Source organism: Condylura cristata, unplaced genomic scaffold, assembly GCF_000260355.1.
Source record: "Condylura cristata isolate star-nosed mole 26May11 unplaced genomic scaffold, ConCri1.0 scaffold00031, whole genome shotgun sequence".
NCBI lineage: Eukaryota > Metazoa > Chordata > Mammalia > Eulipotyphla > Talpidae > Condylura > Condylura cristata.
Window position 1 is genome coordinate 12,861,338 of NW_004567132.1, and position 12,984 is coordinate 12,874,321.

The 12,984-nt window shown below is 42.4% G+C and overlaps 1 protein-coding gene across 1 annotated transcript in view; it reads left to right on the plus strand.

Annotated features, from left to right (window-relative positions):
* Positions 1–1,637: 1,637 nt before the first annotated feature.
* ARHGAP25 (Rho GTPase activating protein 25) overlaps positions 1,638–12,984 on the plus strand; it is a 76,026-nt gene continuing 64,679 nt past the window's right edge. The window contains exon 1 of the mRNA XM_004691347.2: positions 1,638–1,791. Within this exon, the coding sequence (XP_004691404.1) occupies positions 1,731–1,791 (61 nt within the window). The 5' untranslated portion in view covers positions 1,638–1,730. The remainder of the gene's footprint in view (positions 1,792–12,984) is intronic.

A 12,984-nucleotide genomic window follows, 5' to 3' on the forward strand; every position in this document is an offset into this window, starting at 1 on the left:
CAATTTTCACCAAAACTTCCCTCAGAAATGAAGGAGAGAAATGGGACTGTAGCTGAGGAGGGAAGTGTCATTAAGAGAGAATTTTTAAGCAAAGAATTTTTAAGCAAAAAATAATAATTTAAGTGCTGGTGGGATTGATTCAAGAGAGAAAAGAAGCTGATGATGCAGTAAAAATGGAGAAATGGTGACCGTTGGTTTGTCCATTATAATTGTGAGAAGATTGAGTGTGCAGGCTTTACGTGCAGGGCAATAATAGCAGGAGTATAGGGAGAGAGGGCTTGAAAACATTCTGTTGCAGTTGCACCAATTTTCACAATGAAACAGGAAGCCAGGTCACTAACAGATTGCACATGGGGGAGGAGAAGAGGGAAGTATGGCACAGTGAGCCAGAACAGTGCAAGAATGAATGGACCAAGGCTGGAAAGCTTGCATGCTGGGTGCCAGTGACTGTGGTGAGCACTTTGTACGACTAGCAAGGGACACCTGACAGCAGCCCTGTGAAGTAATCCTATGAAGTTGCCCCACTTAGAGAAGAGGACTTTGAAGCACAAAGTGGTTAGGAAACTTGTCCAAACTCATACGGCAAGAAAGTGGTAGAGCCAGAGTATAAACAGAGGCAGTTGGGCTTCAGGGACCAAATACTGACCCAGTTAAACATCTGCTAGCCTGGCTTGCAGTTAGGTTAAAGAGGATAAGGATTGAATTCATGTGTGATGCCACCACAAAACCCATGCAGTCATTGTTATTATCAACTCCATTTGAAGAGGTCTTAGACTTCCGTAGATATTCAGCTACTGGTTAAAATCTGCAGAACTAGGTAGTGAGAAGACCAAGCCTTGAATTATGTTGCATGATTTTAAAAACCCCACACCTGGAATATAATGCCAAAACCCATGATAACATGTGAATGGGCCTACCCGGCTAAAACTAACTTTAGTTGAATACGTCAAAACCTTTTCTACATCAGCTGGGGTCACTTTGGAATCTTTATCTAGACAAATGGAGAGTTTGCTGTGTGGTCCTTACAGCAAGGAGAATTTAAAAGCCCACAGCTTTGGGAGAATGTTGATTGTCTTACCATTTTCAGATGCTTGATTTATTTGGTGAGGAGGGCTTAAAGATTTTGGGAGCAGTCTTGAAGTTTTCTTTTTCTTTTAATCAGAACTAGAGTGTTCTATTACACAAGAACCCCTACTTATATAAGCACTTCCAAAAAATTTTTCGCAAGAAAGAGTGCTCATAATGTATCATATACACTGAACAGGCACCAACTTCCTCAAATGCAAGGAAACAGACAGTTTAAAAAAAAAAAAACCAAAAGAAAAAAAAAAAAGGCAGCAGTTGTTTATCACGATCTCACCTCAGTGAGGCCTGAGATTCTTACAAACAGGAGCTTTGCTTCTCATGACAGGGCATCTGGTATTTCTGGTAAAAACAGAAAGCAAGAAAAGCGTGGTGCACACTTCACGAGGCACCAGCCTCTGTGGGGCAAGGGTAGAGTATTGGGAGAGGGTTAAATGCGCTATCCCTAGGTGAAATATGGATGGACCTTTCATCTGAGAGAAAGGAGACACGTTGGCAAATCAACCTCGAACCCAAGATTGGCCGTGAAGCAATAGTAAAGGGGGAAACACATACACAAGCTAGAGGGAAAGGTTGAAAGGGCCAGAAGGGTGCTGATTGTGACAGACTCGCCATTTCAGCAGCTACTCACCCGAACCAGAAGCAAAATGTCCCTGAAGTTGCCAAGAAACTGGGATTTCAACCTGAAGGTGGAGGCTGGGAAAATAGGTAAGATCAATGACTTTTTCTTTTGCCCGTGGTCGTACACTTGACTACCCTCCCCCCAATTTGCATGTTGGCCTGCAGAGAGCATGGTCTATTTAAAAATGGGCTTGGGGAAAATTTTGTATTCAAATTGATATGTTGGTTTAATGTCCCCCAACCCTGAGAGGGGGTTCTTTTTCATATGGAGGTCAGAGCAGAATGGAGTTCCCTTGTGTGTGGGACCTGGGGTACTTCAGATGGGCGAAGGTTACCGATAACACACACCATTGTGAGTTTTTCTCTCTTTATTGTGGAAGGATTGTTTCTCTGCTATTTGAAAACACGTGTGTATTTTGAGAGGGTTTTGATAAAAGCACAGAGTCTTTTAAAATGTTTCAATTGTGAGTAAACTCAAGGCATTCTGTTTTGTGAGTATATTGGGTCTCTAGGCCCCAGGCCCTCCTCTCTGTGGACCCTGGGGGCTCAGGGAGGGAGCAGAGAGTAGATAATGAGGGCAAAACAGGAATATGGAGATACTTAAGGGTATAATAATGTCAATATTACCTGCAGGGAATTCTTAGATGGAGGGCTGAAAATGAGAGGTGCATTTTAGAGTATCTTCAGGCTCACCCGCACATTTTCTGGTAGTTTGGCCTCCTCCTCTCTCTTTAAAGATGCTGGTGGTGCATTGGTTGCAATCTGTTATGTAATTGCTATGATGGCTTTCTTTTTTAAGGGTTTATTCTATGATTAAATTGATCACAGTAATTTAGAATAAGTCAATTGTGCTGATTCCCTCAGTTTTAGACATATATCTACCCAGTGAGATCATGTTCTTGATAGCAGAACAAGATAAGTGCTCAGGTGTGTCTAATGCTTGGAAAAGTTATGCTTGAAACAAGGTTTAAACTGGGTTTCTAATGGTGTCTAATGTGCTACTAAAATAAGTGGTTCATTGCAAAGTTACATAATGGAGTGGTAATTATATAGGTCTGAGAAAGTACGTGAAGAAAAATTGAGAAGAATCAGAGAAACCATTTGTCTTGGTAACCAGGGAGGATTAGTTGATAATCCCTCATCAAGCCAAGAATCCTTGCAAGTTGAGGTAGTTTCAGAGGACAGGGAGTGTGCATACTTCCTACGAACAAGAGATTTTTATGAGATTGATACCAGTATGTTTGGCTAATGCTTATTCTCTTATATGTCATGAAGACAGGTTCAGAAGTGACATTCTTATGGTTCTGTTCCTTTGAAAGTGTTCTGCTAATATTTTTATGGTTCATTCTACCCTCTCATCCTCTGTGTTTGAACAGGTCCTGTTTAAAAAAGGGAAATTTGAGACACTTAATGGCTAAATATTATTTAGCCATTTGACCCTCCAGAAATACAGGAAATTACCACATTAGAGAGGTCAGGTCTGCATATTCTTAGATTTGGGGTTATATTGAGTGGATTTCATGAGCCCTTCAAATCTTTTTTTAAATCATAGTCTCGTGGATACCCTGCATCAGAGTTATCTCAAGTGCTTGCTCCAAATGTAGATTCCTTGGTAGCATCCTAACTTGTGAAATCTGGTCTCTGAAAGGAGCCCAAGAATCGGCTATCCATTGCATCTGGCCCTCCATCTTCCTGCTGTACAGACTGTAGACAAATTTAGGAAGTTCAGAGAGTTATCATCTAGCACAGAGCCTGGTGTTTAGTCTTAGTGGGATACAATAAATATTTGTTGACTGAATAAATGATTGATTACAAGCAGGTGATATTGTGCAGTATTATTTAATGAGAATATAATTACCTAATGAAATATAAATGAACCCTTATCAGGCTCCCTGCCATTTACAAATTTGTCACTCTGAGATAATGGATGACAGCCAGAATACATTTCATGTTGATGAAAATTAAGGTCACAAATTGAGTCTTTTAAGGGTAGAGAATTACTGACTCAACCACAGGCATCCTGTGCTTAGGCGAGAGTGTAGGAACTGGCTTAACAACACAGCAAAAAGCTCTCCTCTTTTGAGCATGTGTATGCCTGAGAGTCACATCAAGGAAGTCAGGGACCTGTGGTTCTCTAGCCTTGACTAGTGAGGAGTAGATAAGGTTTCTCAACTATTGGTATTTTGTGCTGGATAATTCCTAGTGATGGGAGCTGCCCTGAGCCTTAGAGGCTGTTGGCAGCACCACTGGTCTCTACCCGCCACACAATGGTAGTTCTCTTACCATGACCAGTGTCACAACCAGATGTGTCTCTAGACACTGCCAGTGTCCCTGAGGGGAAGCATGACATCTTTCACTGGAGTAGATAATCACCATCAGGGCATGATGATAAGGTCATTTGGGACCAAAATCTGTGTATTACCTCATGGTTCACTGTTGAGGTGAATTTTTTTTTTAAATGTTCCAGATACTATTTTTTTTAAAGATTTATTTATTTATTCATACAGAACTGGGGTACAGGCCAGAGATGTGGAGGGTGAGAGGATTCACCAGAGACAGAGTGGGAGCAGAACAGGCAGATTGACGAAGTACACTGCTGAGGGGAGCAGCAGGTGGGTCAGGAGAGGTCTGCCTCGCCATGTGGTCACCTCTGGGGCAGGCGGGGATCGAACTCATGCGGAAGTGGCTTAAGCTTCTCAGTGCAGTGCTTTAACCCGCTACGCCACCAGGGAGGGCCTGAGGTGAATTTTTAAGAGGCTCTTACTAAGTTGTAACTATGGAATGGAGTAGAGGGGACCTTAGCATAAGGAGGACACCAGTTTGAACACTTTCTTGGGAAATAGCAAGAAAGACACTGCAAAATAGCTCAGGAAGGGGTCTTTTAAAGTCTCTTTTTGGTGAAACTTAAATCTTGTGAGCAGAGTGCAAGGGCTGGCGTGAAAGTGAAAGTCTTTGAGGTGCAGGCAGGAGCCCTCCACTTCCATCTCAGAGGGTTGGGGAGGGCTTGGTTGGATGGTGGTGACCAAAGGCCACCCCCAAGTCAGGTCTGATTGTGGTGAGAGAACATCACCAGGCAAGTACTTATTGATCCTGATGGGGAGCAGGGGTTACACGCAAACATGTGACTTGAGGTGGAGCCAAAAGTAGATAGTTCTTCCTTTGATCCTTTATTAATTTAATCAAGCAGCAAACCATGACAACCTTCCATGATCTTCATGCACTGCTACTTGAATCTTGTCCTTTTTTAAATCACCATCTTTTCGAATGCGTTATGCCCCAGAGGGTGATCTCTGAGGGTATTGTCCTTTTTCGAATGCTGTGCCAGGCCTGGTACCCCCAATGCCTTTTGTGGAGGATGGGGAAGGCCTGACCACCCAGGGAAATCCCTCTTCTGCCTCGTGGTTTGGGAGTGTTTAGTTGGAAGATCTTTGGGTAAATTTCAGGACTTCCCATATTGTATCTAGTTGCAGATACATTTTACTTTTTTCTCAGTTCCCCCAAGCCAAAATAGGGGGAATAGGCCCTAGCAAGCATGTGACTGAGATACATAATGAAAGTGACTATGGAGAGGTAGTAATTTATAATTACTCTTTCCTCTGCAATTTAATGTCAAAAAATTATTCAGAAGCAAAAATTCATTATTCTAGTCTCCCAAACAGTAATGTGAATGACAACTGTGAGGGTTGTTTTTCCCACTAGATATTTTTCAATTCAATAAATCATTGTTTGTCTGCTATCATATCTAGTTCTTCCTTTAGAAATTCAGAGTAATATATATATATGTGTTATTATTTACAAGTATTTTCCATATTTTTCTACAATCAACAAGTATTGACTGTGTTATTAAAAATACCCAAACTGGGCCCTCCCTGGTGGCGCAGCGGGTTAAAGCACAGCACTGAGAATCTGAAGCCACTTCCGCATGAGTTCGATTCCCGCCTGCCCCGGAGGAGACCACATGGCGAGCCAGACCTCTCCTGACCCGCCCGCTGCTTCCCTCAGCAGTGTACCTCATCAACCTGCCTGTTCTGCTCCCCACTCTGTCTCTGGTGAAGCCTCTCACCGCCCCTGTGCCTCTGGTTTGTACCCTAGTTCTGTATGAATAAATCTTAAATCTGAAAAAAAAAAAAAACCTGGAAATTCCAAACAATGCATGAAGGCAGTGGTCAAGCCTATAGGCCCGGGGTCAAACAAGCGGTGCATGCTGTCTGGAGCTCAACAGCCAGCCACAAAGTCCATATCTGGTTGTAGATGTTCCAACATCTTCCCACGCTGGTCATCTTAGATTTTCTGGACCTCTCATCCCAGGGTCTAGGGCTCTTTGGGAAGAGGTATGTGGTCCCACAGTGACCAGAACAGCATGTATGAACATATTTCCTCTCTGAACACTAATTGTTGGTTCCCTGGGCTGGGAATCTGGAGACCATGCAGCTCAGGTGAGCTGATCTTGTTTGGTGTTCAACTTTGGTGAGTACTTTTCTAACATTCACTGCCAACTTTACAGTAGTGAAAGTGGCACCAGTCTGGGTTCTGGACCCACTATCTTCTCTTTGCTGTGGGAAAGCCTTGGTGCTGGCTGAATAGCTCTGGGTCCCTGCTGGACAAAATTCCACATGCCTACAGGCATAAGCGGAGGCAGAGCCAGAGGCAGGAATTCCTCAGACAGTGAATACGGACACCGGGGGGCATCTTCCCAGGCACGGTCCTGTCTTTATTCCTTGTCACAGAAAATCAGTCTGTATGTTGTCATTGCCTTATATGTAGGTCCACATTAAATTCTTTCCACAAGGAGCACATGTCCTACTTGCAGGTCAAAGGCCTCCTGTGGCTGCGTGGGGAACAGGAACTGATGCCATCTCTGAGTTTTCCAAATGCTAGCAGGGTGGGGATTGACCTGAGTCGTAATGGAAGTAAAAGCCTTGTTTTAGCCTCGTTTATGCAAAGTCCTCCTTGCAGATGGGAGGCAAAGCGGATTTAGATTTTGGACTTTGCACCAGACTGGGAACCAAGAGTGCTTGGATTGGGAGGGTTGATGAGTTCATTGGCTCCCCGTACATGAATATCTGAAAATGGATCTGGAGGAAGATGCCTCTGGTCTAGCCTACATAGACAAAAACACCATCCTGTTGGGCTGGGGCTGAGTCTTTGTCCCACTCAAATTAGCTCATAACACGTCTGCACAGAGCATCTGTGGGGGATTCTCATGGCCCCTTCAGAGCGGAGCGTGGTCTTGCCTGTGGAAAATCCATTATGGGGTGATGGAAAGAGCCTGGGACTGACTGAGACTGATGAAGTATCAGACACAACACAGCTTGAGAGAAAAGAAGTATAACCCCTTGTGAGGCAGCCCCATGGTTGGCTGGCTGTACACAAGAACAGGATGGACATGTAGAATTTCAACAAACCTTCAGCAGTGGCCACAGCAACTGAGACTAAACAGTACCCATGGGGAGCCAGGAATGCCACAACCCCTCCCAAAGTCCCCCAGAGGGATTTCATCCAGGAACCAATTTTGTAGCATCCTTAGATAGCAAATAAGATGTGAGAGTTACAAAGAGAGAAGGTAATTTTTATTTCTTGTCTTAATGCTTTGCACATCACCATTTTTTCTACCTCAATGCTTATTGTTTGTTTGAAAGTTTTCTAAAAATTCAAAGATCATTTTTAAGAAGAAATTATGCCCATGGGTCTAGCAGCCAACTACAAAGACCATTCTGCTTTCTGTCCCTTGTGGGTCTTAGACAAAGACATGACGCCAAACACCTAGGCACTCCTGGAGGACAAGGACAGTGGGAGCCATCGCCACAGTGGGTGCCCATGGGTGGGACTTCCGGGCACAGCCCTTTGTCCCTGTCACCACCACACCTTTTCTTTAAGATACAGATTGTATCCAGTTGCAGACACATTTTACTTTTTTCTCAGTTCCCCCAAACCAAAATAGGGGGAACAGGCCCTAGCAAGCATATGACTGAGATACATAATGAAAGTGACTATGGAGAGGTAGTGATTTATAATTACTCTTTCCTAAGAGTAATTGGCTTGGCTTACCATCCTTCACACATGGTTTACCAGTGCATCATCTATGTTTCCTCAGAAAAGAAAATGGTTTTGTTATTTTGTATACTTCCTCCTGGTAAAGGGATTAAAGTGAAAGTTCTCATGGCCTGGTTCTGCACATCACCCTATTTGGCTCCTGCTTCCACAAGTGCATCTATGTATGTACACACACACTCTCTCTCTCTCTCTCTCTCTCTCTCTCTCTCTCTCTCTCTCAACCACTGCCACATCTTCCTCTGTTCACTTCTCTTTCTTATCTACCCGGAGCCCTCTCTGGTCAAGGTTCCTGTATTTCTGTGCTTTCGTTGCAGCTTGGACATCTTGTCCTCCAGAAGTCCCTAAGTCCGCCATTCACTGGAATGATAGTATAATAAACCTTTACCAAACCATCTACACAGAGAGGCTTTTAGCTTTTGCGCTCAATGAAGTTCAGGTGAGCTCAATGAAGGCTTCTCAACAAGGATGATATGGGTCAAAAACTCACATGGGTCACTCAGTCTTGAAGCAAAGAAATCTGTTCTTAATCAGTAGTGTGAGCATCAGTGTTCTAGGCCCTCCTTGGGGAGCATAAACACAAATCTGCTGTAAAAAGTGACCTAGGGAAAAGGTTGTCTATGAGATGAATTGCCCATTGGCTTTTCTTCTAGGAATGCAGAAAGGCAAAGGGATGTGAGGCTGAAAAGGATGTGTGGATTTGAGCTCCTTCTGCTCATTTACAGTGGATCACAGGGCAAGTTGTTTAAAGATAAGATCAACAACATATATTGAGAGGAAGAAAATATTTCAGTCATAATATGTGTATATATATGTGCTCAGTCAAACATCTATTTCCTTTTTTTAATAGATAATTTCATTTCTAACCTCAGATCAAGCTAGCATTGGTATTCAAACTACATTATTTTGGCCCTCTCAGATTGGGCTCAGTGAATTGTACTTTATTTTTATGGCTAGTTATAGCAAATAATGCTATAAAATCTGCTCCTGATTGTGTTGTACAATGAGAACAAGGAATAGACAATGCCAGTGAGTCCTATGTGTAATTCTCTATGAAAAAAAAAAAATTAGCAGAGGATTCAACCCTCAGAAAAATTGTCTCCTTTAAGGTATTGGCATGTTTTCTCTTTTCTGTTAAGATAATTATGTCACATACTGGGTTTTTCTTTGTGTTTTGGCTGCCAGGATGCTCAGAGCTAAATTGTAGCTCAATCACAGAGCTTTACTCATTCTGTGAGCACGCTGTTTCCTCCTGTTTTTGAAAAAATGCATGTGTTCACTGCAAGTGAGTTTTTCAATATAATAAAAACCTCTTTAATTCTTTTATTTTAAGCAGAGTGCAAGTATATACAACTCCTCAGATAACCTACGGGTAGATATCACACTTAGTAGGAGTAACTGAGCATTACAAATTTTCTGAAAGTGGTGTTTAAAGTGCTGAGAATAAATTATTTTAAGCTCATACATGAAAACACAATTCTAAGCCCAATCACATTTTTTTTTTTTTTTTTTGGAGTTACATAAGGTGATGTAACTTCAGTGAATGGAGGCTGGTCATGTTTATTTTCATTCACTTATTCACAAAACGTGTGTTTGCTTCCTTCATATAATAGGTACTTTTCAAGGAGCATTCTCAATGTGATGTTTTTCATACTGATAGCACCATCTCACCCATATTTCTATGTTTCTAAAGGGTTTTCACTGTAGGTATTAGTACAAAGTCTCCATAAGTTGTGAGATGTCCATCACCAGGACTGACAACAATGGGCGACAATCACAGCTTCCTACTTACAACATACACTATCCATCCACTCCCTGCCTCCAATGTGCATGCACCGATCTTAGTTCCAAATAAGGCTGGTGATTCTCCAGTAATGAAGTTAGTGGTTATTTATACGCTTCCTTGTTAGTCCGGGTTATTTATACGCTTCCTTGTTAGTCCAGGAGTTTCAAACTGAAAGAGGAAGTGCTATAGTATGAAGTGTCGGAGGCTATGTAGTATACTTTTAATTTTTTTAAATTAATACATAACACAAAAAGAGTATTCTGATAAAGTCTGAGCTAGTGACTATAATATGAGCTGGCTCTGAATAGTAAGGTAGTTAGGAAGCTATCTTTGGAGTCAGACTGCTTAAATTAGAATCCCACCATCACTAATTACTGGCTATATATCCACAGTCCTCAGTTTTTTCATCTGTAAAATGGGCATAATCATAGTGTTAATGTGGTTATTGGGAAGAGTAAAAGAGCTGGTCTTCCAACTAAGTCACTGGTGAACTCTGTCAGTGTCTGAGATTTAGTTGTCTGGTCAAATTTAGCTCTTCTTTCTTTTTTTCAGACACATGGTCTTTACAGTATCTGTGGACACACTTTCTGGCCCAGTATTGGTCCCAACCCACAACAACTGGTCTGTAGTTGACAAACCATGTCTAGTTCCGGACTCCTAAGACCTCTAGACTCGGAATGAATAGCCCTTAATTTTCTGATTATGCTTCCACAACTATGTAGGTTTTCTTGTTTTGCCCATTTATTGTGTTTCTCGCCTAACTCAGTGAAGTATCCAGGTTGTGACTTTCTGATAAGGGTAATAAAATGCTTCCAGTAAGTAACATGCAGAATGTCTCTTGTAGAAATGGCAGTGTCTCTATGTGCTGTAAAGAGCAGTTTCTCAAACTTCTCTTTGCACTGGAAAAGAGTAACTGAGTGGTGTTTTGCCTTGAAGACCCTCCCTTGTTATTCAGAAACCACTTCCTCTGGGCCACTAACGCCTCTCATTGTCACGTGGACTTCTGGCTACCTTGTAGCTGTTTGTTTGGGTCTTGCTGGGGCCAATGTTGAATGCCTGTAGTCACTTACATGTGGGTGATAGCAGCAACAGACTCACTTTCAGATTTACTGTAAACATCCTGTACATGACCTACTATTCACTTCAGATCACTCTTATTAGATAAAAATGTGAAGCAACAGGGGCCCTCCCTGGTGGCACAGCAGGTTAAAGCACTAAGAAGCTAAAGCCACTTCAGCATGAGTTGGAACCCCACCTGCCCTAGAGGTGACCCACATAGTGCAGCAGACCTCTCCTGACCCTCCCACTCCTCCCTTCAGCAATGTGCCTCATTGATCTGCCTGTTCTGCTCCCCACTCTGTCTCTGGTGAATCCTCTCACCACTCCTACACCTCTGGCCAGTTCTGTATGCACAAATAAATCTTAAATATATATATAAATGTGAAGTGACAACAGGACCTTCTAGATGAGGCTCCTGTCTTCCTTGCTTGCAATTCTGCTGCACCAAATTTCTTGTAAGTGCATACTTCCCCTCTAACTATCCTGCATTTTGGTCTGTGTCCTTAGTCAATTAGGTGCCATAAACCCATTTATTTTTCTCATGTACACACAACTCGGAGTTTAAGTGATAACAGCACAGAACATAGTTGTCAACCCTAGTCCATTCTTAGCCAGCTCCTTTATGAGTGATCTTGAGACCAACCTTCTTTCTCTTCACTCAGGCACTGGTCTCCCTCAAAATCATTTTGAGTTCGCTGATCAGAATAGCTGGGGGTTTGAGGATTCCAGGGATATGAGACCCTCAGTATAAAAAACAGGAAAGTCATTTTCATCCTAGTGCTTTGTGTCTGAGAAAACAAGGTTTTGTTTGTTTGTTTTTAAAGATTTATGGGGTACAGGCCAGAGATGTGGAGGGTGAGAGGCTTCACCAGAGACAGAGTGGGGAGCAGAACAGGCAGATCGAGGAAGTACACTGCTGAGGGGAGCAGCGGGCGGGTCAGGAGAGGTCTGCAGCGCCATGTGTATCTCCGCCCGGGCAGGCGGGGATCGAACTCATGGCGGGGATCGAACTCATGGCGGGGATTGAACTCATGGCGGGGAGTGAACTCAAGTGGAAGTGGCTTAAGCTTCTTAGTGCAGTGCTTTAACCCACTGCGCCACCAGAGAGGGCCCAGAAAACAAGGTTTTTTTAAAAAAATAAGACATCATTGTGAGGGGTGCCTTATGTACTCTTGAACTGAATTTCCAGTAAGGTCCTATGGTTTAGTTTAAAAGTGAAATTACGGGAAACTTCTTTAAATGTTAACTTGTTCTTTTTTTCTAGTATCTACAATTAGAAGTTAATTCATATTCTTTCTTCCATCTGTCTGACTATGCCAGACTAGCTTCCTCCACTGGTTGTTGTGAACATTCTATTTTATTTTGCTCTTATTTCCTCTGTAAAGATCGTGAGCCACACCTGTTGGTCATATGGCAGAATACTTCTTTCAGAATCACATCACCAAAAATTCTGCCCTGTGGAATATATATCTGGTCCCAAAGTGTTTCATTTTACTTTCTGAATTATTTCAACTCCACCCCTTCCTCCCCATCACCGTGGCCACCAGATGAAAGCCCCCCTGAATTGTTCAACAAGACTAGTCTCCCCTTCTGTGAAATCTTAATACTGCTTATTTTTCTTCTATTCTGTTTGACCATATTTATTGAACACCTGCTATGTGCTGGTGACTTTGCGAGGTTTAGGATGTAAGAAGTTAAAAAAAAAAAAATCAAGATCTTGATCTCAAGTTGCTATCAGTCTCATTGGAGAGCTAGGTACTGAGAGATAAGTAGGACTCTCACTATAGAAGTTCAATAACAGCAACTGTGACACTTAAAATCTGGAACGGGGCTTGTTTTGTAACTAGTTTTTCTTGCCCCTAAATATCTACAAGAGATAAGATTTTGCTTCATTGAATTCTGCATTTCCTTCTCAAAAAACCCCCACAAATCGTTTTCAATCCCAGATTGCTATTCTGATTAGAAACCAGTAGAGGGCGCCGTCAGCCAATGTAGTTGCAATTCTATACCTAAATTAGGTCAATTTCCATTAGTTCCCCCAGAAAGCCCTGGACTTGAGCAAACTCCAATAAACACAATTATCTTCCTAGCTCAACCCTCTGTGGTCTGAAATTCCTAGAATTATAATGACAGAAACTGGTAATTTAGTCACTGATAATTTGTGTCTTCATTGACAGAAATTAAGGTTCCAGATGAAATGTTTCTTGAAAGAATAACACACAAAACAACTCTTAACATATCTAAGAAGCCAAATCTGACTGTACTCTGTTTGTGTGTGGTGAGGCACTTTAAAAAAGCAATCCTGGCCCTCCCTGGTGGCGCAGCGGGTTAAAGCACAGCACTGAGAATCTGAGGCCGCTTCCGCATGAGTTCGATTCCCGCCT